Raw genomic sequence first — 26,438 nt, forward strand, 5'->3', positions numbered from 1 at the left:
CTTAGCCTGAACTAGTGGCTTATAATTTTTTTACCTCAATATACCGAAGGGACACACCCCAATCCAGATGACAACAGCTTGATACAATGGCAATAGAAGAGGAGCGTACATACAATTTGCAAAGCTTTCAAGTATTTTTTGCCTCCGAATGATACATGTTCTCCTCCAACCTATATCCCCACCCCTGGATCCCACCTTCAGTCCAGGGTTAGAATAACACCTTTCACAACAATTAAGGCAAAATATTGAATTTATTCAGTTGATTTGACCAATCATATTGGATAAAAGTGTCGGTTTCATTTGCATGATGTAAAAACATACTTTAAGTAGATATAGTCACATATTTTACAATGTTAAAAATATATATATGAAAGACTCATGAAGGCATTTGATATAAAACATACATAGTATGCTATTTTAATATACAAATGCTTAAAAGAAAATAGAGTCATAAGAGTTACAAAAGTAGCATCAGTAAGAATTGACAAGTTTCCAGTTTTCATAAGGTCACATTCTCATCCGTTGGGATGTACAGAAATTATGTGGTTTACACAGTTTTATCCACATTCAAAACATCATGTTTTAAATGTTTTAAGCATAGCATGTACAGTACAAAATGTTTCCATAGGAACATAACAGAACCCATCACTAGTGGCCTGCTGTCAGATGGCTTCTCACTAGTCAGTTAGCCATTTGCAAGACACTAGTTCAGCTTATTACTACAATATTCAAGTTGCTCTATTCACCCAAAATATAATGACTTTAATTTAAACTAGAATCTACTGACAAAGGCCCAAACAGTTGGCGTATAATATACACTAATATATACAAAACAACTATTCTGAGTTAAATGAAGTTCCCAGACTTAATTTAGAACCAAGAATAGTAATTTTAGGCTAATATATTATTCTTATAATTGGTATTTTTACAATTTTGAGCAAAGTGCACAGTGAATGAAATCAGTCACCAGAAATGATCCTTCTAGGAACACTTAATTCCTCCCCTTGAGTCACCCCATCAGAAAAATGAGAACTTTTAGACCTGGTAGATAGGGCAGCTCCACAAATAAAACACACAGGAGCCATTGGAGTCACATTCATCAGTCATGGGAGCCCACAATGCCAGCTAATAAATGGCACAATTCACTGGACAGAGCCCCTGTGTAGAATCAGCAGAACTAGCTTCCAGGAGACAAAAGCTGAGTATTAATTTAGAGCAAACAACAATCAGCCATACTCTAACGTTGGTGGACCCCGGACAAGGTTGAAATAGCCGGCCAGGGCTCCAAGGTCTATGTAGAGAGAACGTTGTCTCTTTAGCATCTCAGATTCTTCAGTACTTCCTGTGCATGAAGAATCTGAAAAGGGAAACATTGAAAAAATAAAATAAATGACCAGGAAACGTGTTCAATAATAAATACTTGTTCCTTCTACAAAAAAAAAAAAAAGTAACAGGTTGGATCTAATGAAGTAGCATTCAAGCACTGGTTTTAGTAAAGAGCTACAGAGGTGAACACCATGGGCTAATCTGTGTCAGATTTCATACACAAAAAAGTTTTTTAAAAAAAGAGTCAATGTAACAAGAAATTAACTAGAATTTCTGGCATGTTTTCCAACATCCTAGATGATACACTTTAAATATGGAAAAAGTCAGACAAGATGCAGAAAGGCAAACAAGCATTCCAGGCCTGACATCTGGGTTTGGATCTAAACAGATTAAGAATGACACAGATTTTAATAACAAAAATATTGTTTTTGTTATTAAAATAACAAAACCCCTCTCCACCCTTATTCAATGCTCCTGCAATATGTACTGATCTTCCTAAATGGGAAAGATGCATAGCTGACAAAGAGATTTTAAGCACAGGAAGAGAGAAATGCAAATTGACTTCACACTCAGTATTTTATGTGGGCAGAGTAGTGCCATGATGTTTCCAATCAAGGACTGGCATGGCTTACCATAACTCAATTTAACAGAACCCCAGTCTTTACCAGCAGCAAAACTATCATGCCTGATTTGCTTTTAAAGGCATATGATATTCTCTGTAGCAAAAAAAGCAAGTTAGAGGCACTTCTCAATGAGTGTGTTGCCAACATTTGCACTAAAAACCTGTTATAACTTGCTGGTAAATTAGCCATTTTTTAAATGCTTTTGCTCACATTCTTCCTGAAATTTCTTAAACAATTTATGGCACTCACGAAATCCTTTCTTTTTTTCAAGTGCTTTCATCAGTTCCATCAGTGGTGTGATGTAGACAAAAAGGAGGGAAGCCAGAGGCAGTGCACACAGCAGGGTGTCTGTACCTGCAATGTTCTCAGGAAGTTCCAACTCCTTCCTACTCAGCAGCCTCTTCCGCTCAAAGAGGGCAGAATCCAGGCTCTGACAGCGCGGCTGGTCCTCTCTGGGAGGGTTCAGGGCCTCATGTTTTAGTAGGTCTGCTGCCCTGGGGCGGTGATTGGGGTTCCTCTCCAGGGCAGCTTCTATCAGCTCTCTCATGCCGGGACTGCAGTCATCCGCAATATCCTCTAGTGGAGGGGCCTGTTTGTGGATCTATCAACAAACCAGCCATCTTAGCATCAATATATGAAAACATCCCCTCAATAGGAAAAGTATTTTAGTAACATGACCTGGGAAGTCACTGGTTTCCTACCTCCTGGCCTGTAGCAAATACAGCTTATACCCTGAAACAAGTTGCCCTTTAATTTCCTAAGGACACCGAATTAAACCCATCTTTTGATTCAGTGCAAAGATACATGCTAGGTTTGAATAAACAGTGACATCTTTATATCTCAACAGTGGTTCAAGGGTCACCACGGTATCTGCTCCATGGGGAGGTATCTGCTCCCGAATCTCTCCACAATAAAACAGGAGCTGCATGTTTCACTACATGCCAAGCTGGCATGGGGATCTATAATCTAATACCTTCTTTTTCTTTTTTTTTTTAAGAGTTCAAACAACATTTACAACTGCTTTGGCTCAAAGATTTATGCTACTTTGAGGCTACTAAGTGGCATTTTATTATTACACTAGAGGCCCGATGCACGAAATTAGTGCATGGGTAGGGTCCCTAGGCCTGGCTGGTGATCAAGGCCAATCGAGGCCTTCCAGCTGCTGGCCGGGGCCTTCCCTCCCTGGCTGCCAGCTGCTGGCCAGGGCTTTCCTTCATTCTGTGCCACCCCGTGGTGGTCAGCGCACGTCATAGCAAGCAATCAAACTCCAGGTCTCCCAGTTGAATTCCCAAGGGGACACTATGAATATTAGCCTTTTATATATATAGATGTCTAACAGAATAGCATATAATTGATGCCCAATGTACATTTTAGTAAGTTCCCATTAAAATAGCAATGCCTTCTTTGTGAGAATGGGGCTTCCTCATTGGGTCACTAGCTCACTCCCATCCACTCAGAAAAGAGTGCAGCACTCCTGAACAGGTGGAAACCGGCCCAGCTCAGCCCTCATTGACCCCCACTTACTATGTACAGGTAGGAGGGATAAGCTGAGCGAGGGTAGCGCTTCACCCAGGGTGGGGTGCCCGTCTGCATGTGGATAAGCGTGGTCCCCAGGCTATAGATGTCGGCTTTGGTTGAATGGCCCCTGCACAGGATCACCTCTGGGCTCATGTAAATCTGAAAAAGAAGCAGGAAACATCAGTCTGACTCCCCTTGCTTGTCTGGGTTTCCATTTCCCTAATCCAGTTCTGGAAGCTGGCTCATCCACTGGTACTATATCTATTGCACGCTTCATCCCTTCATGAGAGTGCCATTGCTGTGTCCCATGAGCTAAGGAGAGTAACAGTCACCTGGGACCCGGTACATCAAAGTTCTGCAAAGCACTGATGCATGTTTCTGCTAAAACACCAGTTCCTTTCATATTTAAATGGACACTACAAATATTCTTCTACACCTCATGTTTGTCACTAAATTGCAGTAATAAAATTTAAATAATAAAAGTCAGCAAAGTCCACATGGTATTAACACTGATCACTTGGAAGAGAAGAACTTTTAAAATGCAGTATTTTAAATATGATCCTAATTAGTCATTTCTATGAGCTACTTATTATTTCTACCTTCCACGTAGCTCAGTGACCAAATATTCAAGGCCTTGTTAACACTGTGAAAATTCAATTTAGTTTCCCGAGTTGCTGCTGGGAAAGTAGGGCTAGGTTTAAAAATAGTTTCTCTAAGAAGTGTTTGTTTCTAAACCTAAAAAAGAGAAAACAAGAACAAACACTGGTGCCCAATGATCTGGATTTGTGGCTGGTCCAGGCATATCCTAATTAATAATATTTAACTTCAAGGAATTTTCATGCTGCCTGTTATTTGAATATTGAGAAGGGGGTAAGTGTTCCCAGAATACATCCTATATAATAAAGAGCTAACATGCAAATGGTTGTCACACCCTCGTGCCCTCGCGCCAGGGCCAGGGAACCTGAGGCCGTGCCCCCTGCCCGGCGGAGTTTGATGGGGTACCTGAGGCTGCACACCCCCCCCACCCCCGGTGTCGGGCCAGGGGACCTGAGGCTGCGCCCCTGCCCTGAGGGGCTTGACAGGGGTGGGGCCAGCCAGGTCTGGGTCTTGCACAATTTCAAGGCGAGCATGGGTGGGCAAAGACTTCACTCTGGGTCCTGCAGTGCTCCCCAGACTCTAACAGGAGGGAGATTTTCATATACATTTTACTAATTTTCTTTCCTCTCTGACACTTCTATTATAGAGAAAGGGCAAATAGCAATATTAAAATATTTCCTGTAATTAATTCCCTTTTAATGTGCACAAATTTCATGCACTGGGCCACTAGTTTCAGAATAAAGAAGTAAAGAACTGGCTTACAAAAACAGGAGAAATTGACCAGTTTCCTCATCCAAACCCTGCTCAACTTCTTTCTACAACACATTTCTGGGCTGGCTTGCTTTTCATCTATCATCTATCTATCTATCTATCTATCTATCTATCATCTATCTGTCTCTCCATCCCTCCCTCTCAGCAAACTGGCCAGCCAAGCTCCTTGTTCTCAAACTTCCCCTGAAGCAAAAACAGATCCTAAAAGACTTTTTTACTAAGTATAATCACAAAGTTATACAATAAATGCAGTGGGGAGAATTAACTGTCAGTAGGGGATGCCCACTTCCTCCCTGCAATAGAAGGATTAGGCAAAATATGTACAATTGGTGAAACCAACAGCAGCTGTGCAATAGGGCTCTGCAGACTCCATGTGACTACACATTTGGGGACAGCAGTGTCCTGTCCACCTGGTGACCTGGCTGTGATCCCTCAGACAGATCACTCAGAGCTACATGGCTCAATGGCTCAGAGCTCCTGCTTCCTCAAGTTCAGTAAGAGCCAGGGCAGCAGGGTAAGGTGATCAAAGACTCTGCAGGCTGGCTGACTCAAGACATGAAACAGGCCTGGTGGGACCTGGGTGAGGCTCTCTGAGTAGCACGCCCTCAGACATGGGCACTGACACAAAGGAACCTAGATGTCATGTCAGGGGTCAAGGCACTCACCTCTCAGCACATTTATTACAAAGGGAAAGAGACGTGTGTGTGTGTGTGTGTGTGTGTGTGTCCACACATATGATGATTACATATTAACTTACATGAAGACCAAATACCAAATCAGAAGAAAATAAACTTTTTTTAAAGGACCATGTTATGTGATTCTAATTAGCTATTTACATTTATTATTTATTCTTTCTCTGCACTGTGTAATTAAAAACAATAAATTGAATATATACCAGATTAACCCTGTATACAAAGGTGGGCAAAAATAAGTTTATAGTTGTAACACAAATAAATCCTATATAATAAAGAGGCAATATGCAAATTGACCGTCACTCCAACACACAAGATGGCCATCCCCATGTGTTCAAAGATGGCCACCACAAGATGGCCTGCAGGGGAGGGCAGCTGAGAGGGACCAGACCTGCAGGGGAGGGCAGTTAGGGGTGACCGGGCCAGCAGAGGAGGGCAGCTGGGAGGGACCAGGCCTGCAGAGGAGGGCAGTTAAGGGTGACCGGGATGGCAGAGAAGGGCAGTTGGGGGTGACCAGGCCAGCAGGGAAGCAGTTAGGCATCGATCAGGCTGGCAGGGGAATGGTTAGGGGGTGATCAGACTGACAGGCAGAAGAGGGATCTGGCCTAAATGGGCAGTCAAACATCCCTCGAGGGGTCCCAGATTGGAGAGGGTGCAGGCTGGGCTGAGGGACAACCCACCCTCCCCCCATGCACAAATTTTGTGCACCAGGCCTCTGGTATTATAATAATGAATAAATAATAATATAAGAATAAACTCTGTTTCACATACTCACAACTATAAACCTGCTTTTGAGAGAGAGAGAGAGAGAGAGAGAGAGAGAGAGAGAGAGATATCAAACACAGGTGACCAGTGTCTGCATTGAGGAACTATGTACAGGTAGAAGGGACAGGCTGATCGAGGGAGAGCTTCACCCAAGGTGGGGTGCCTGATTCCATATATTGCAGGAATCAAAAATCATGTGCAGCTATGAAGTAGCCAAGTGAACAAGTTCTAAGAAAAGCAAATGTGCATGCTTGACTTTGACTCACTACCCCTTATTGGCTCTTTAGAATGAGGTTAAAAACAAGCTTACTGAAAGGTTTCACTGGTGACATCGCAAACTTGCTCACTGTCAAATTTCTGTTCCTGAGTACCATATAGATATTAAAGTGCAGGTTGATTAGAAGAGAGTTTATAACTATAAACACTAAACACCAAAGCCAGTTTAGTAATTCATAAAAAAACAATTTACATTTGGTGAAAATAACTTAACCCAGGAGTGAACACTATGTTATTATCTCATACTCCAAGACACATTCTTTTTCTGCTAGAGAATCCCAGAAGGGGCATGTCTTCCTCCAGACGTTGCAAAATGTTGAATTTGATCGCACTGCCAGGAAGAAAAAGGTATTTTCCATCTTTAATACCATAAATAGTTTGTCTCTCAACTTGGTTCCAGGAAAAATGGTACACTGTCACATATCTAAACTTCTGACTAATGCAAAATATGCTGGAAATTCTACCCCCAAAAAACATGTCTAAGTAGTAAGTCTTAGATTTTGTGTTTTGGTGAAGTAGTCTTAAGATCTGGGACTAAAACATTTTTAAAAAGTGAACAGTTTTCTCTTCTGAATATTATTCTGCTCAAAGATGACTATCAAAAATTTTCTCTCAAATATTTTCCAAACTAACTTCAGTAATATCAGCAAAAACAAGGATTTCTTCTGCTGCTCAGGAAAGTTTTTGCTCTGAGAGTTAAGAAAAGCTTACAAAATCTCATTTTGAAATAAATAAATATTTATTTATTTATTTATTTATTGCACTGCAACTGAGTTCAGTGCAATCAATATATCTACCAGCTAGACTAAGGGCTGTTATTTGGTTGAACACTAAGACTGACCTGGTAATCTTGAGGTAAAGATGCAGCCAAGTGCCCTCTCTCCATTTTCTGGGGGCACCTCCAATAGAGAGAAGGGCATGGGGCTGGGTGGCTGATAGTTAAGCACCCACCATAGTGGACATGGGTGAGAAAGGCAACTACTATACCCATTTACCTTCCCAGTTTTATCCCTCATTGTCCATCATAAGCAACAGTGAACTAACTCTTTGACCTGTTAATAATTCAGGTCAATTTAACATAGCTTCTTTCACCAAAAAGTACACCAAGGCATGATCCTTATTGACCTTGTCCCATGTTTCATCCCTGGTACCTGCAACAGTCTGCCATACAGCAGATGCTCAGGAGACACTCACTACATGAACCAACTATTCAGTTTAACAATGTGAATGTTAAATTAATATATTATTTGAAACCCATGAATACATTTCTCTGAATCTCATTTAGATTCAAGAAAGGTTTTTTTGGTTTTGCTTTATTTTTCTTCACAAATATAAGTATTATTACTAGTTCATATATTCAATAAGATTTAATTATGGTATAATAAATGATGTTTATTATAGGATCCCTAGGATTAAAGTTAGGCCTAAAATGTTGTCAGTTCTTAATAAATGTTATCAATGACCCTAAAAATGATGGCTGTAAATGAACCAAATCATCAGTTAAACTAAGAATATATATTTGTTATATTAAAAAGGTATACAGTGGTTAGATCTTAGATTTTAGACTCAGAAAAAAACTGGATTCAAGTTCCAGATAGTTATGTAGCTGAGAAGCTTTGAACACTTGGTTTTAAGCTCTTCAATCTTGTTTCCTTATTATAAAACTAGAGGCCCAGTGCACAAATTTTGGGCACTGGAGGGCGGGGGGCGGTGTCCCTTAGCCTGACCTGCACCCTCTCCATTCTGGGATCCCACTCGCAATCCAGAACCACTGACTCCTAAGCGCTCACCTGCCTGCGTGCCTAATGCCCCTAACTGCTCTCCTGCCTGCCTGATGCCCCTAACTGCTCTCCTGCCTGCCTGATGGCCCTAACTGCTGTCTCCTGCCAGCCTGATCCCCCTAACTGCTCTCCCCTCCTTGTCTGAATCCTCTAACTGCCTATTTGCTCTCCTCTCCTGGCCTGATCCCCCTAACTGCCTATCTGCTCTTCCCTCCGGGCCCCCATCCTGACACCCCCCCCCCCCTCCGGGCCAGGCGGCATGGCAGGCCTGCATGCGCCGCCCTCCCCCCCCCCCGCCTTCCCCACAGCGGCAGCCTCATGTCCCAGTGGCACAAGTCCCTGTCCCTGTTCCTGCCCATCAGCTCCTGTGTGCGTGCAGCCTGTTGAACAGTCATGACTGGGACACCATTAGGACCAATTAGCTTATTACCTCTTTATATATATATAGATGGAAATCATAATAATATTTGCCTGTAATAATAGTGTTTACCAATAATAGAATTGTTGTGAGGGTTAAAAAATAAAATTCATTTAAAGTGCTAAAATGAGTACTTGGCACAGATAAAGTACTCATTAAATATGATCCAATGATGATAAAAATTTAATGCAGTGGCTTTTCTCCCCTTCTTTGTCCTTTCTACAGTAATGATAGGCATTTTTTATTTTTACTCTTAATAAGATATCAATCATTCTTGGAGGAATATAATTTTACCTCTGTTCCACGGAGGTCCTTAGGAAAGTAGATGTCTTCAGTCATTTGAACACTTAGGCCAAAATCTACCAAAACGGCTTTTGTTGACATGAAAACAATGTTGCTAGCTATAAAGAGAGGAAAATTTTTAGTCAATAAAATGAAAGCATTATCTAAAACAAGTCCCAAATTAGAATAGATTGAAATGCTTTCCCTACTGAAATGGGTGTAATATATTCAAAAGAGGAGGCTGAGTCTAGGTAAAAATCACTTCAGGTCTGTCAAGAATTCAGCCAATATGGACGTAAATTATTGCAGCCACTAATAATGTTAAAGATACAACAACCAAGACATAGAAACCAAATAAGACTGAAAGCATGGATGCATGGAATAGACTGGCATACCTAGATGTGGGGGGTCGAGGGACAAGGAGTGAGAAACCAAAGAACTTATATACTTATATGCATAGCCCATGGACATGGACAATAGGGTACTGAAGACCTGAGGGGGGGTGGGGGGAAGAGGTGGTGGGCATCTGTAATACTGTCAGCAATAAAAATATATATTAAAAAAAAGAAAATGTGATATACAGTGTGTGTGTGTGTGTGTGTAATGGAATATTATTCAGCCATAAAAAAGAAGGAAATCTTGCCATTTGTGACAATCTGGATGGACTTTGAGAGCATTATGCTAAGTAAAACAGTCAGACGGAAAAAGACAAATATTATGTGATCTCACTTATATGTGGATTCTAAAAAACCAAACTCATAGAAACAGAACAGACTGGTGATTACCAGAGCCAGTGGGTGGGGGAAATGAGTGAACGTGGCCAAAGGATAAAACTTCAGTTATAAGATGAATAAGTCCTGGGGATGTAACATACAACATCATAACTATAGTTAATACCATATTGTATGTTGGAAAGTTGTTAAAAGGGTAGATTTTAAAAGTTCTCATCCACCAAAAATTAATTATAACTATGTGAGGTGATGAATGTGATAACTAGCCTAATTGTGGTAATCATTTTATAATATATACATATATCAAATCATTACATGAAACTTACACAATGCTATTTGTCAATTATATCTCAATAAAGCTAGAAAAAAATACATTAATGCTCAAGAGCTTGCGTTCCAAATTCTATGATATAAACATACTATTATTAAGCCACTTTCTAAAAAATAAAATAAGTAAAATACCCATTTTTTTCAGTAAAAGTCCTGCTACTCCTATTTATCATTAGGTATTAAGGATCCACAGTGGGTCTCTCTTTCAATTTCCTCCTCACCTTACTCCTAGAAAGCAGTCAATGAAGGCTTATTGAATGAACTATTGACAAATGGATGTTTAAAATTTAAAAGCTATTTGTTTCTCAATAAGATGTGGCTGCAGGTGTATGTTTTTAAGTAAATTAGTATTTTAAAAGCCAGAGGAAGTACTTAATAGAAGGGTGGTGTGGCTCTAGTCCACGTGTGGGCAAACTTTTTGACTCGAGGGCCACAATGGGTTCTTAAACTGGACCGGAGGGCCGGAACAAAAGCATGGATGGAGTGTTTGTGTGAACTAATATAAATTCAAAGTAAACATCATTACATAAAAGGGTACGATCTTTTTTTTTTTTTTAGTTTTATTCATTTCAAACGGGCCGGATCCGGTCCGCGGGCCGTAGTTTGCCCACGGCTGCTCTAGTCTATTCTACAATTGGATAATCACCCTTCCTTATGACATTGAAAGTTCCCCCTCTTGATTCTCAAAGTGACCCCTCTTGATTCTCAAAGGTGTTCAGAAGCACAGTGGGGGAAAAGGCAAGGTGCTTCAAGGGAGCTGTGCGCCCTGCCCTGCCCTGCCACTAAGACTCCTTAGATTGAAGAAAGGAGCCCATTTGCCTCCTAACCAGTCTCATTAAGCCGAAAAGGTACATATACAAGGATAACTCACGTTTAATATCATGATGAATCACTTTCTTTGAGTGTAGAAAATCAAGTCCCTTGAGAACATGCTTTGTCACCCAAATAATTTCAAATTCTCTCATTGGTCCACAGCTCTCCAGTTTCTCCAGAACAGACCCTCCCTCGCCTGCTTCCATGAAGAGATGGACAGTTTCACCCCATAGGACTGCGCCATATAACTCAGCAATGTTCTCATGTCGGAAGCAAGCCTGGATTTCCACATCAGATGGCTTAAATTGATCTACTGGGATCTAAAACACAAAAATACCAGTAAGATTCTAAACAACTCCAGGACAATGAAAAATATATATAAAGTCAGCTCTCTGTACCAGCAGGTTCTTCACCCACTGATACCAAGGTCCAACTAAGGGATGTGAGCATCTGAGGATTTTGGTATCTTTGGGGTTTGCTGGAACCAATCCCCCTCAGATGCCAAGAGATGACTGTCAACCCACAGATCAGAAGACAAATCAATGCCCTCAAGGATACCCTGATCTGCATAAAATTGTACTGCTTAGTTAAAATAAGGTTGACTTGAGATCTGCCTTTACATTATATCAGCTTTAGGTAAGCAATTCAAAATAAGAAAATAAAAAACACAAGAATGTATAAATTATTATTTTCATTTAGAGTATAGAAAGCCAATCAAAGAAACATTTATGACTGCATCAAAAGAGATAATTTCTTATCTATTATATATGTAATTTCCATAGCACTTAGATTTTAGGTCATATTTTCAATAGTTCATGTCATAAAATAATATGTCTTTGGTTCCACAGCTCATCCTCTAACAATGCATTTAAAATAAGCATTGAGCATCCATTCTATAGAAAATCAAGTCATTAATAAAGGAAGAAATAAATCTTTCAGTTCAGATATGAAATGTCTCCAATGTACAGTGTTAGATGAAAAATGCAAGACACAGAAGTATGTATATTATGTCTCCATTTGCAAAAAATAAAATTAAAAATAATTTAACTATACAAGCATATGTCCATAGAGACTTTCTGGAAGGGTACATAAGAACCCATTAACAGTAGTTCCCTCAAGAAAAGGGATCTCATTTATTAAGCCCACCCTCTTCTGAATCTGTTTGGAGTTGTTAATTATCTTATATGTTTTTATTTTTTAAGAAAATATATATAGCTTAAAAATTAAATGTAAGTATTAACAAGGAAAGCAAACCCACAAAGCTGTTTTCCCATGCCTTTTATGATGAAACTGAAACACAGGACATTTTGGTTCTAAGATCTTTATGGCACCAGATGTTTTTAAAAGAACATGAATATATCCTCTCTAATTGAAAGCTTCAAGTGGCTTATTATGACACCTGGGTTTTTTCCTTCTAATACCAGATATTCTACCAAATCTTTATGAAGGAACAAATAAAGCCAACATATTGTCAATCTTTTAATTATGATAACAGAGATTGAGATGATATTCAGCAATTATTTTATTTTTGTTAAATCAAGGGAGTTTATTTTATTGCACTTAGAAATGTTTTAAAATAAAACAGACATATATAAAAGTGTAAAAGTAGTTAAGTATCAAACTCAATGCATTATTAGCTGAACATACCCATATAACCAACATCTAGATGAAGAAACAGAATTCTACCAGCACCCAGAGACCCCTTTGGACCCCTCCAGTTACTGCTCCTTAAGGGAGCCCACTAACCTCATTTCCAACAGCATGGATTTGGTGAGCCTATTTTTGGCCTTTATTCTAGTATAAGTAGAAACTCATACTGTAGATCATATTTTGTGTCTGGCTGGTTTAGTTCAACATAGTGATTATGAGATTCATCTACATTATTACCTTTGTAAATCATTTATTTTCTTGGCTATTCAGCATTCCACTGTGTCAATATACCACATTTTAGCAACTGGAAACTTTTCAGTTTGGGACTATTACAAATAGTGCTGCCATGAACATTCTAGTACATAGTTTTCGGTGACCACGTGCACATGCCTATGCGATGGAATTGCTGGGCCATCGGGCTTGTGCATGTTCAGCTGAGGTAGATACTGCCAAACACTCTTCCAAAGTGGGGGCACCTCACCAACAACTGGTTAATAAGAAGAGATGGGGTCTTTTCAAGAATTAGTCTATTTAAGTTCAGCCCTTTAATCTGCAGTCCTGGGAACTTTGCAGCTTTCCCAACTTCTGCTTCCCTGCCTGGTCCACTCCCCTGGGGTGGATTAAAGGAGCAGCACAAGGATCTGCTCCTGCAGGAGAGCATCCCTCTACCCCAGCCCACCACAAGAGAGATGACGTCTGTTATCCAAACTGGTGCTAAATTAGCCAGCACTTTCTTTTTTTATCATGGCAAACTAGATTAAAATCAACTATGTACGTGGGCAGATTTAGGGTCTGAACGGCCCCAGGAGCAAGCAAATGCATAAAACACAGATACTTTTGGACAGGGCAACCTTAGACAAGATCCATTCAAAGGCTAACAAGTTTTGAGTAATGCAATGCAGTTCACTCTGTCTGGTTATAAAGAACATACCAGTTTACATGCCATTCTTTTTTTAGTTTTTATATCTTGTGCTAAGTACACTTTTCCAAAGGCCCCCCGAGGAATGAAATCGGAGCCAATATTCCTGTAAGTCAGCTTCCAGGGGATGAGGAGAACATCAGAGTCTATTTGATAGCGTCCATTTTGGGGAGTGATTACCTACAATAAATAAAAATGTGGTAAGGTGAGAATTCCAGCAAAATCCTTTTCTAAGACCAGCCCTTTAAAAACTGGTTACTTTAGATTGCATTCCTACACATATTGTCACTGTGTGTAATCATAACAGTGTACAGACTATATTTAGAGTTTCAGCCAAGACAGAGAAAGCATGTAACAGAAACACATTCATCCCTGGTCAGACCTGATCAGATTTCCATCTACTCAGGAGTCATTAATTGCCAAATAGAACTCTAAAAATGATTTATCTAAGGGAGCATGACTATTGTGTCCAAGAGGCTGAAAATAAAGATTGCATAAATATAAACTCTGCCAGCAAGTTGACTTGCTCCCAATTAAAATGTACTAACCTGTTAGTCCACATAGCTATTACTCAGACATGATGCATATAGAGAGAGTGTGGAAATAAACTGATGATCATGGAGGATTCTGGAAAACAATGTGTTATGCCAGAGCTATGAGTTGGCAGTGCTACCTAAATAAAGTAAGGGCGGAATTATTTCTCATCTACTTACTCATTTAGTATTTACTGAGTGCACAGTATGTGCCAGGCACAGTATTTGGGGCTGAGGAGGCTGCTGTGCAAGAGATAGATGATCCCTAACCTCCAAGAGTTCATGACAAGAGATTTTGAAACCAGTCCACTCAAAAATTAAGGGATATAGTCTGACAGCGGTGTGGGTTACAAGTGTGTGCATTTATCAAAACTCATCAAACTGCAAATTTAAGATCTGTGTGTTTTACTGCATATCAAAGTCTACCTTGATTTTGAAAGAGTAAACAATTAAAAAGAGAAATAATTAAAATTAAAACAAATTAATAAGGCAGTCCACAGGAACTATGACCTGGAGTACAGGCTTAAAACATGGTTAAAGTGTTCTTTCAAGAGATAAAGTGTCTCAAAAATACAAGTTTTTTTTGCAAGTATAATTAGTAAAAATAGGACTTCAGATTATGAATCTGGGAATTATGAAACCATCAAAGCAACATCAAGCTCTTTCACATGCAGACGAAGAAAGGGGGAACTGCAGTCCACAGGAGCAAAGAATGGACACTTGATTCATGTGCAGGCACAGGGGGCTCCTCACAGGCCTCTGCTCCGGGAATGGTTCTAGTAACCGTCACAGTTATTCACTCAGTCTCCACTCCACAAGCAGATGTGGTCACTATTAGTCAGGGAATGAAACAGAACTCTATACTTAGACATGTGAAGTCAGTAAATTGAAAAATTAAATATTTACTGAGCATGTCCTCTGTGCAGAATCCTGTGCAGAGCTCTAGAGGGAAAATGACTAAGGACAGACCACAGGCTCGGTTTGTTTGAAATATGACCTCCTTTCAAGAAGTGTGTCACCTCAAGTTACTGGGGGCCTCGTTTTACAGCAAAGAACGTGACGAATCTAGTCCCCTTCCACATTTAGACAGAACTATGCTCACTGCATTCAATCCTGCTTGAATACTGCCTTTCTTGCCATTAAATATTTACAGATCCAATTTCACTGTAGCCTCTCTGTCATTCACTTCAGTGTTTAATTCACGTTCATGAAAGCTTTACTTTTGTTTAACCAAAATTTGTTTTAATAGGTTTTGACTCAGTGTCTCTTATTCTAAGAGGACAAAAAATAATGATAGCAGCCATATATTGAGTGCTAATTATCCGCCAGGCACTGTGCTCAGTACTTGAACATTATCTCATCAAAGTCTCACAACAGTCCTACGCAGTAAGTACTATTTTTATCTCCATTTTACAGATGAGAAAACTGGCTTCAAAGGTTAAGTAACTCACTAGTTAGTGACAGAGTCAGGATTCAAACTTGGGGCTGTCTGTCCCCAAAGCCACCACTCCTAGTCTTTGGATAAGAGCCTTTTATCTTCCAGGAAGCTATAATTAAAGCTGAGCCATGATCAAAACCCAGTTATTAAAAGCCTATGTTTACATGTCACTGAGCACACCTTACCCTCTTTGGATCAAATGCTGCAAGTACCTTCACCTCCATGTCACAACCTCCCACATTCAGGGATCCCCTCTGAATGTCCCCCAAGTCCTCCATGGCCACCTTTGATGGACAGGGTGATAGGCAAGTGCTAACCCCTTTGCAGTTCTGCACAGTCCCTGGTTTTTCCCCTGGCTCAGACCTTCCCTATTTGGGTTTGAGATGTTTTTCCCCCCTTCTTCCCAGGGGGCTCTACCAAATAATCTTGTGGATCTTTGTGCCGCTTATCTCTGCCAATTCTTCAAATGATCAAAGCCTTCTTCAAGTGCAGACATTATAAGCTCCATATCACTGTCACAGATACCAGATAACATTGGGCCAGGAAAAACACTTCAGAAAAATCCTTAGGTACTTCAGTGAAAAGAAATTCCCTGAGGGACCTGTGTGATGTGGCTGCAATGAAATGGATGCGACCTTGGGCTATATTAACGGAGCATAGTCTCTAGAAGAGAGGCTGGCCACACCACAAAAGGCCCGCCATGTTCGTGTTCTGGGCTACATGACAGGCACAGCACAGGCTTGACTTCAGAGGGCGATACCCAGATGATGATGGAAGCTGACACTAAAATACATGAGAAGTAGAAGACACAATGAGACGTGTTTGTGAAAGAGGAGAGATGTGGGGAACATGCAATTTTTAAAATATTGACAGGATAGTCACAAGGAAGGAAAGTAACAATTATATACAACAAATACAGAAATGGCTTGTGTTCTTTCAACACTCACTATGTGTAAACAGGTCCCGTGCTTTCATCATTTGTTCTACCAACAATCCTAGAGTAAGTGCTGTCATGTTACCCATTTTACAAATGAGTAAACTGAGGCATAGAGGGGTGTGATAACTAGTCCAAGGTCATATAACTAATCCATTTCAGAGCTGAGATACATATGCAAGAACTTTAATTAATGGGCCTGCAGTCTTCACCACTCCTCATCACATATATCTTTTGATGGCCAAAGAATAGAAATAGGATTAAGAAGAGTCAGAGATGGATTTTAGTTTTATTGAAGAAAGGACTGTCTTACAATAAGAATTGGCCAAATATGAAATTAAATGCCCCGCTACATGATGAACTCTTCATCAGAGGAGATTATCAAGTATAGACCAAAATCCTCCAGCAATTATTGGAGATGATGAATGGGGGGTGATCCAAGCTTCAGACAGAGGAGGATTTAACTCAGTAATGTTAAGGTTTTCCATCCCTGAGAAGCTGGGACCCCATGACTAACCCTGAGGAACAGCATGCAGAATCTCACACCCACAGCTGGGCCCTTCAGCACCCCATCACCAGAGTTAAGTATTTGAAAACCATTTTAGGTTCTTCATCCCAGATCAGGTTATTATGAGTTGGTCTAGATTATAAAGTTTATAAATAACTTGTGGCACTCTTACACAAAGCAACCCCTATGATAGTCTCCCAAAGTTTCTTCCCTGGTCCTGCTGGAAGTTGGTGTAATCTTTATGAAATAATTTTAGGAAAAGAACACACACCTGCAAAGCACCATTTAACATGCCTGTGCTTCAGGATATTTTTGTAATTCCTGTTCCTCCACCCTCATTAACTGATTAACTCTACAGGCATTGTGGTGGTTGGGTGCCTGGAAGACACCATGTCTCTATGTCTCCGGGCCTTTGTACATGCTATTCTCTTCATCTGGAACACTCTCAGCTCCCCATCCCCTTCATCTGGCTGACTCTAACTCAATAACTTGAGCATCAAGTCTCCTTGGAAGCCTCTCTGGCAATCTCCTGGCCGACCTACCCCATCTCATGGCTGTGTGAGGTGCTCTGCCTGACCATCCCCACAGCAGTCACGATGTAGTTGTATGGGGAAGTACTGCACTGCATTATAATGGCCTGTTTACTTGCCTCTTACAATCACCAGGCAGTAAGCTACCAAAAAGCACAGTTCACTACTATCTCTCTAGCATCTAGAAAAGCACCTAATACACTGTGGATATTCCAGCTATGTCTAGCATTCACTTGAATGAAAGCATTTGGTCCATAGGGAGATATACTTATAAATAGATCTTACCATGGAACCAATCTGTTTGGTAGATAATTAGCTGGCGTTTTGTAAAATAGAGAGACAGACCAGCAAATGAAGCCCAAAAGAAAAAAGTTTTGACAGAGTATTAGGGTGAAGACCGTGGAAAGAGAAAGGTCTTGACCACAGGATGGTTCCAAGGAGACCATGATGTGAGGATGAAGAGGTGCTAGAAGCAAACCTTGCCTCCTATAGCATCTCACTCAAACTAGCTATGATCAGGAATGGAAAGTCATGATTTCTATGCCATTATTCATGAAACATAGAGCTTTGATAGGCTATATAGCAGGCACAGGGATTTATCTGATCCTTAAGGTCAGTGACAGGAATGTCAACCACAGCCCCAAAGCCATGAATCACTGAAGCACAGTCAATTCCTGTAGATTTTAAGTTTTTCCTGTTATCCTGTTTTATTTTTAAGTCTTCTTGCTTTATATTTTATAGTCTTGATCATTTTTAAAACAAAAAATCTTTTTAAAGTTTTCAAGATCCCTGTCTTCTGATATGTCCTATTCTTAAGTTTTCTCTAAATATAGATTTGTTCATTTATAGAGTATAGGCTCGATGGCAGGAAGTGACATTTACTCTTACCCTTAGTTGATCTAAAATTTTCACTTCCTTTAAATGTCTTAATTTCTCCTTTTCTGCATTAGCTTTTGTTTAAACTCCAAAACCTTTAGGAAGCTATTTCTACTTCTCATAATTTTCCTGAATTCCCTTCTGTACATTCCCAATGAAGGTCTATGTCCTGTCTCTCACCAGTCTGATGCATCAGGGGAAATGTACCTAAGACTCTACAGATTTACAAGCAAGAGTAATTTGTTTATTCTGCATGTTTTCCTTTAAAATGTCTATTTTGACACACAAATATGTAATAAAAAAGAGAAATGCATAAACAATTACATTTGTCATTATAGACTTATACATAATTTTGAACCAGAGTTCACCAGCTATATTTAAGCTAAGAAAATCAAGTATTGCTTCTAGTTCAATGATTAACAAAAGTAATATTCTCAAGGTAAAGTACTTTGTCAACTATTAAATACAATTTGGTAGACCAAACCAAAGTAAGTCACACAACTATGCAAAATGTAATCTTCCTCCAAATTGAGCTACAGATGAACACAACTGGCTTCTAACAAAACAATTCACTATATAGCTGACCAAAGTCACTGTGTTGTTTTAAATTGAATGAATGTGGTATGCAATAAAAACAAAATAATTAAGTAATTTGTCCAGACTCTACCATTCAGCACTGACCTTCTCCCCACATTAGCCATTTTGCCATTTAGATGCACCAAAGGCAAGGGAGTCACTTTCATCAATAAGCATGTTTTCCAAGTTACCCTCTACTCCTTTGTAAATTATTCTTTTTAAAAAATTAGAACACCTTTAGCCAGCACGTACATTCACCTTTGACACATTAAGAGACTGAGAGAATCCCAGGCACACCTAAACACATCACCTGATCTATTCTTGTAGCAACAAAGTGTTGTCACAATATTCTGGATTATTTGCATACTTGAAATGACAAGCAAATACATCATTTGTCATCCATACTTTACCAATTAAAGAGAGTGAATCTGTAGATAGCTATTTACTGCCTACAGAATACATTTCTGCAAAAACTAAATCTAGCCAGTACTGATATTGTGAAAATTCTATATGTGACAAGACCAAAAAATTCAGCTTTCAAAAATATTAACTAAAGACAAAGTTTTTATTCCCCTCAGAAGAAGAATTCTCATTAAACCTTTCTCTTCTGCCTAAATGATGAATGAGCTTTTTAATGAATTGTTAAATTAAAAGACACTCTTCTTCATTCCCTTTTTGTAGAACTACTACTAAAAATTGTTTAAGTGGAACTTTTAAAAAAAGACTCTTTTTGCACCTTCAACATGAAGAATCTTACAGATATTACATTTTTAAAAAATCATACCTGACAGCCAGTCTAACCCAAATTCAAATGCCACTCTCCATTAAATGAAGCTGCAGCACTCGATTGATCAGGAAAAAAACATACCATATTTAATAAAATTCCAGATTCTTGTCGTCGATGTCCATAAAAACGCTTTGCAGTATTGGATATATGGTTTGCAAAAGCAAGCAAATCCTCCACAGTTCCATATCTGACTGATGACAACCAAGGCACATCTTGGCCACTGAGCAGCAGGGACTCTGAACGCTCCTCGTTTTGATTGCTGTCTTGACACATGGTCATTAGACTGGGTTTGTAAACCGCTGGCTCTTCACTTGCGTAAAGATTTTCCATAATGTCTATTACATCAGAGACATTCAAATGTTTAATTAATAAATCAATTTCTTCTTTATTGTCACTTCCAGTGCTCATGTACTCCATTACTGTTGTGCTTTCCAGAGTCTGCAAAAGAAAACAAATATTGTGTTTACCATATTTGTATTGGCATTTGAAATCAATGGGAAACTGACATAAAAGGATTGAGCTCCTATACACCGTTGTTTAAAAAAGGAGGGCTCTGTGTCTTTAGGTGTGTGAATTTAAGTGGACAGTTGAAGAAAGGGACCTTAGATAACCTTTAGTCCAACTTGTTCACTTGCAGGGGGGAAACCCGAGATCCAAACAGCTTATTCCTTACTCACTTACTGAGTTGGTGGCATCAGCCATAGCCACTGAAAACAAACTTTCACTAAACATAAACAGGAATAAGAGCAGCTCAGGAATCCCAGGAATTAAGGCTCCTGGCCTTTTACAGCTTCCAACTCCACTACTCCCCCAAGGGGGCAGTCTTCCTGGCAAGGTTTCTGTGGCTTTTATGCATCAGGTGTCCTTAAAGAAAAAGAACTACTTTACCAAATAAAAGTCAGGCCTTGAAGCCGGAAGCATGTAAAATGGATTTAAATTTAAGCAAATTGAGGACAGTAGGTCAAGTTTCAGGGATAATTCTAATGCAAATGACTTAAACAGTTCATTCAGACGTGGGACAAGCCTCAAATCTTCCTTCTGTCAGCAATGAGTATGAGAAAGGGGAAGAAGATTCTTTAATCTGTGAGTCAGCTGTCCTCTCTTTTCTTTTTTTCAGCTGTCCTTTCTAGAGACCAGAATTTTTTAAAATTTTACTTTATTGTTTAAAGTATTACAAATAGTAGTACATATGTCTCCTTTTTTTCCCCATTGACCTCCCCCTCCCCCACCTCCCCTACCACTCCTTCTCCCCCCCCCCCCACCCCCCTCAGTGTCTTGTGTCCACTGGTTTGATCTCTTTTTTTTTTTTTAATATATTTTATTGATATTTTACAGAGAGGAAGGGAAAGAGATAGAGAGTTAGAAACATCGATGAGAGAGAAACATCGATCAGCCGCCTCCTGCACATCTCCTACTGGGGATGTGCCCGCAACCGAGGTACATGCCCTCAACCGGAATCGAACCTGGGACCTTTCAGTCCGCAGGCCAACGCTCTAACCACTGAGCCAAATGGTTTGCTCTCTTAACCCCCCAACCTTCCCCTGCCTTCCCGCTGTAGTTTGACAGTCTGTTGGATGCTTCTTTGCCTCCATCTATTTTTGTCCATCATTTTATAATGTTCTTTATATTCCACAAATGAGTAAGATCATGTGGTATTTATCTTTCACTGATTGGCTTAGAGACCAGAATTTTTGAATGGTACAAAGCATACATCACAAGGTTCTAACAAGGTTAATTTGATATCTAGATTAATGGCCCTCTAGAAGTTGTGATCTTACAAAGAGGCCAGGAAAGCCAAATTTATTATAAGCAAGACCTGAGTAAGGCCAACTAACTATATTAGCCACTACTGTATTTCATTTCTGATATACAAATCAGGTGCTACACTTGGGGATCTGCAAATGAGAAAAAGGAAAACCAATAATGCTCAGGATTTTAATTCTATTCCAAAGAATTAAAGGTAAAAAATGTTTAAGAGGCCTAAGAGAATTTGGAGGTCAGTATGTCTACTTAAACTACTGTGTTCCTGAAAGCACAGCCTCTCTCTGAAGAGCACAAGCCTTTACATATTCTACACTCAGTGCAAAAAGGCCACAGACTTCCATTAACCTGGAGCTCCAGTAGGAGACACCAGGAAATGTTCCACAGGCAACTCACCACCCAGCTACTTGGCCTCTCAGTGAATTTCATTTCAGAAAAGAACCACGAAATATACAGATGATGTATTATAGAATTGCACACTTGAAACCCATATAATTTTATTAACTAATGTCACCCCAATGAATTTAATAAAAATTTTAAAAAAGAAAAGAATCACACAATTTTGCATTGTCATTAACTCATTCATTTTCTAATACATGAATTGTGGTAGGCAGTTAGACAGACAAGTTCAGAGTAAGGACGATACAGAGAGTCACCAGAGTGAACAGCCTCATTTGCCTAGCAATGGGCAAAACTGGGAAAACAAGGACTTGGTCCCCAGAGTAACCTTGCTTCCCCTAGCATATCACTGGTCATGAGGTTTATCACTGGTCATGAGGTTTAGACTCCCTGATCTTCCACTTCGATGGTCATGTGGTTTGGACACTCCCCGGACCTTTCCTCCCCTGGCATGTTGCTAGTCCTGCAGGTTAGACGCCCTTAGAGGGAAAAGAAACAAGGGAGCTGGAGAACAGCCCTTATGCATTAAGACCCTAGGACAGTGATGGCGAAACTTTTGAGCTCAGCGTGTCAGCATTTTGAAAAACCCTAACTTAACTCTGGTGCCTGTCACATATAGAAACTTTTTGATATTTGCAACCATAGTAAAACAAAGACTTATATTTTTGATATTTATTTTATATATTTAAATGCCATTTAACAAAGAAAAATCAACCAAAAAAATGAGTTCGAATGTCATAGGTTCGCCATCACTGCCCTAGGACAATGAGGTTCTGACCAGCATCAAATGCAATCTAGACCTCAGTTGTGTTTTAGCTCCAGGCCCCAAAAAGCAGCAAAAGCAGACAAGTGACACCATGGCTGACATCAGGACCCGCTGCATTGACTAATGATCCCTTGCCCTGATGCTGACCAATCAGTGGAGACCAATACCCTGAAAGGACCACACCTGGGAAGCTGATGACTATTGTATTGAATCTTCCCCTGGGACCTCCCCTAAAATTTCCACCCTTAAAAGCCCTTAAGATGGAGGATGCAGTGAGCTTTCCTTGGGCCTTTTCCCTCTCCTCCCCAGCTTCCCCCCACCCAGGCGTATTTTTTCTTTGCCTCTCTTTCTAAGGTCCAAGGGCCCTTCTTTTGTCTCTGTAACTTATTTCTAGAGCCCATTTATTCTACCACTCACTTCTTCTACCTCTGACTTCCTAAGTAAAAATTCTCTTAGTTTGAGACTTGGTTCTGAATTCTTTCCTAGCCAGAACTCAAGTACTGAGGTTGCTGAACCAAGTCGCCATCAGTCTAACACCTGGTGCCATTCTCACTACTACCAACAAATTATGCCTCAAGAAAGAAAGCAGCACCCTGCAGTCTGACATTCTATCTCAGTGGTTCTCAACCTTCCTAATGCCGCGACCCCCGTTAATACAGTTCTTCATGTTGTGGTGACCCCCAATTTCATTGTTACAAATTGAACATAATTAAAGCATAGTGATTAATCACAAAAACAATATGTAATTATATATGTGTTTTTCCGATGGTCTTAGGCAACCCCTGTGAAAGGGTTGTTCGACCCCCAAAGGGGTCACGACCCACGGGTTGAGAACCACTGTTCTATCTAGACTTACACTGCTTGGTGTCAAATATTGGCCCTTCTTTTATTGACTGCATGATCTTGGGCTAATACTTTAGCCTCTCTGTACCTCAACTCCCCCATCTGTTAAATGGAATCATAACAGCACCTACCTCATAAGATGGCTCTGAGGATTAAAGGAGCTCATGTGCACAAGGTGCCTGGTGCAAAGTCGGGTGCACAGTAAACAAGCTGTATTATTTCAAAGTGCTATTGTGTGCATAAAAGACACAGGGACTGAGTCAGCCACCTGGCTCTGCAGATATTGCATTAGGCCTCCTTTCTTATCAGCAAATGGGATGTGGCTACCTAGTCCCCAGCTTCTTCACAGTAAGGTTTAAAGATTGTATCTAAAACAAAACACAAAGAAAAAAAGGCAGAACCTATGAAATACTTTGATGGTTGTTATCACCACAGTTACATCCAGAAAGCAAAGGAAGCTTCCTCTCAGAGAGATCTTGTACACTCTTGGAGTCTGTTGAGTTCTGAAAGGAATTGCTACGGTTAAGGGAGGAACAATGGCCTTGGGTTTCATTGAGCCATTTAGTTGCAGTTTCTACTTGTAGAATTTACTGAAAAACAGAAGTTAAGACAAAAATAGCCTGACTTAGGACCCCACTGGCTGGAAAGTTCCAAGGCTGCTGGACTCACTTATCAAATGGCTGACTTGAGAGAAAATAAAGTTCTCAATAGTAATGTGACTCAAGAAAGAGAGGAAAAGGTCTGTACAGTTTACTAGCCAGTCAGCAGATCCAAAGGGGAAAGACAATTATGGTTTTTAACGCCTGCAGAAAGTCTCAAGTATTTATATGTAAAACCTAAGGCAGAGGTTAAATACATATACCCTTAAACTTTATGGTGGAGGCAGAGCAGAACAGGAGGGAGGGAGGAGGGAAGCAGGGCAGGAGGGCAGAGGGGGTGGAGGAGTGTATGACTGAGACTGTTTTTGGAGCCAGGCATAATTCCTTAGCAATGCAGGACTCCTCTCACGCAAACCAGTGCTCCCCAAGCAACCCCATGACCAGTCCGCCCATGAAATACCCCTGTAAAGAGCCTCAGCACTTTCCAGCCTAAATTAAGCAGACAATATGCTAATGATTTCCAAGTTACTAATGATCAGTATCCATGTAGAAAAAGTGTAGATTGTGGGTATTCTACTTTAGCAATCAAGACCCTTCCCCACACAGTTTACAATAAAAATCTTCATAAAATTCCTACTTCTTAACAAAGTAAATGACTATGCCACGTTTAGAAATGGAAAGATGAACAAACACAGTCAAAATTATTTGCTTCAAATTATTTCAGAAATCATCCATAAAGCCAAAGGAAATCCTATTTCTAAACATTAATGTCATGGCTACTTGCATAGTTGAGGGTTTCCTTGCAAGTGTGAATGAAAACGGCTAAGTTTATGGGCATCACTTCTGCCTAACAAAACATGATCATACCTGCGTTGCTTCCCATTTAAAAGATTTCTCTGCCAAACTAGCACATTGGCACTCAGGGCATATATATATATATATATATATATATATATATATATATATGATATGTTATATATATATTATATATTATATATTATATATTTTTATATATATTATATATATTATATATATTATATATAAATAAATTTTTTTTGAAAAGCCACAGAATGACGCGGTTTACCTATATAGAAGCACAGCCACTCTGCTTCAAAATCTCTAGATGCCTCAACCATCCAATTTTCCTTAGAATCCTGAAGGGCATCTGCCAGAACTGTTGCAATCCATTAGAGTTGGGGGCACCTGGTGGAATCAGATTATATTCTACTTGGCAAACACCTGAGATTTAGGCCACAGACATGTAAAGCAGCTGCATTTGTGTTTCTTTCCCTGTTCTTATCTGGAGTCGCCTTTTATTCCGGATCAATGTATGTCTTTCCAAAAGTGAAACAGACATTGTAATGCTTCATTTAAAGACAGCTGTGGCCTTCCCTATCAACTTTTGGGATAAGCTCTGTGCAAGCCGTGCTGCCTTCTAAGCAGTGTTCTCCGCCCAAAACTAGAAGAATTTCGGGGTCCTGGGATCGCATTACCACGGGAAACATTTGTAAGTTAACTTTTTCCTTCCTAATATTCTTAGACCAAAAGCCTGGCATTCGTGTTCTGCTAATACCCCTTCTTTACCGAGTTATAAGCATGAAATTAAGTTTCTCTTCAAACTGCTCTCTGCTCCGCCAACCCCCACCCCCACTCCCTTTCTCCCGTTCCTCGCGACTAAAGGAGCTTTTAAAGGGTTTGTAAATTACAAAAGCGCCCGTCACTTTGGCGACGGCAGCGGGGCCCCTGAGCCTCTGAGGTGCACTCACCGGGTCTCGGCTGGAAGAGTGCAGGGTCGGGAGGCACAAGCCGCGGTGGGAGCCGGCGACACGGCGCCCGCGTCCCCGCGCACTGCCCAGCCCGGCGGGGCTCGCGCGCTAGGGATCCGGGAAGGAGGAGGAAGGGGGCGGGGCCGCGGGCGCCGCGTGAGCCCCTTGCGCAAGGTGCTTTCCAGCTGTGCCGGCTGCAGCGCGACCCGCAGGACGGAAGCGCAGCCGTGGGGGCGGCCCGCACGCCCTCGCCTCCCCGAGCCCGGGAGTCTGCAACCCCGCCGGGGACACCCTTTCTTTCAAGATGTGAACCGCTGGGGTATCCCGCAGGGCTGAGACCAGAAAGACGCTCCTGAGCCCCCCAACACTGACTTACCTGCGGCCTCCGTTCGCCCCCGCAGGCCGGGCGCTCCAGTTACGGCCCCCCGACGGCTCGGTGCGCAGCGGGTGACCGGCGCTCCCGAGCCGGATGCGCTGGGGCCCCGCGGTCCGGCGGTGGCAGAGGCTGGAGCCTGGGCGACCGGCTCCGGAGCGAGGTGCGTCGTCAAGACCGGAGCGGACAAACCAGCCCAGGCCGTCCTCGATGGCCCGGACTCACGGCGTCTGACCCGGTCGGGTGGCGGCGCAGCG

General features: G+C 40.8%; 1 protein-coding gene across 5 annotated transcripts; it reads right to left on the reverse strand.

Moving 5' to 3' along the window:
• Positions 1–259: 259 nt before the first annotated feature.
• On the reverse strand, positions 260–26,438 carry MAP3K8 (mitogen-activated protein kinase kinase kinase 8). Of its 5 annotated transcripts, none has more exons than XM_070428630.1 (9): positions 26,185–26,438; positions 23,575–23,811; positions 19,756–20,112; positions 13,505–13,672; positions 10,982–11,243; positions 9,062–9,168; positions 3,474–3,626; positions 2,304–2,550; positions 260–1,357 (listed from the first exon to the last, which is right to left on the reverse strand). In XM_070428630.1, exons 3-9 carry the CDS (start codon positions 20,089–20,091, stop codon positions 1,227–1,229), a joined length of 1,404 nt encoding a protein of 467 aa, XP_070284731.1. In that variant the 5' UTR covers positions 20,092–20,112; positions 23,575–23,811; positions 26,185–26,438; the 3' UTR covers positions 260–1,226. The 5 variants fall into 5 exon arrangements, with proteins under 5 accessions (XP_070284731.1, XP_070284721.1, XP_070284739.1 ...); XM_070428620.1 differs by lacking the exon at positions 26,185–26,438 and adding an exon at positions 25,809–25,886; XM_070428638.1 differs by lacking the exon at positions 23,575–23,811.

The sequence above is a fragment of the Myotis yumanensis genome, unplaced genomic scaffold, assembly GCF_028538775.1.
Source record: "Myotis yumanensis isolate MYYU_CA2020_CCGP unplaced genomic scaffold, mMyoYum1.0.hap1 SCAF_1, whole genome shotgun sequence".
Lineage (NCBI taxonomy): Eukaryota > Metazoa > Chordata > Mammalia > Chiroptera > Vespertilionidae > Myotis > Myotis yumanensis.

Bases quoted from the DNA above. Each gene is read 5' to 3' on its own strand.
- MAP3K8 (XM_070428638.1), bottom strand. From the start codon at position 20,091: ATGGAGTACATGAGCACTGGAAGTGACAATAAAGAAGAAATTGATTTA. The intron at 13,673-19,755 runs GTATGTTTTTTT...TATTTATTGTAG, and splicing joins CTGGAATTTTATTAAATATG to GTAATCACTCCCCAAAATGG. The intron at 11,244-13,504 runs GTATGTTCTTTA...TTTGTGTTTTAG, and splicing joins AAAGAATGGCATGTAAACTG to ATCCCAGTAGATCAATTTAA.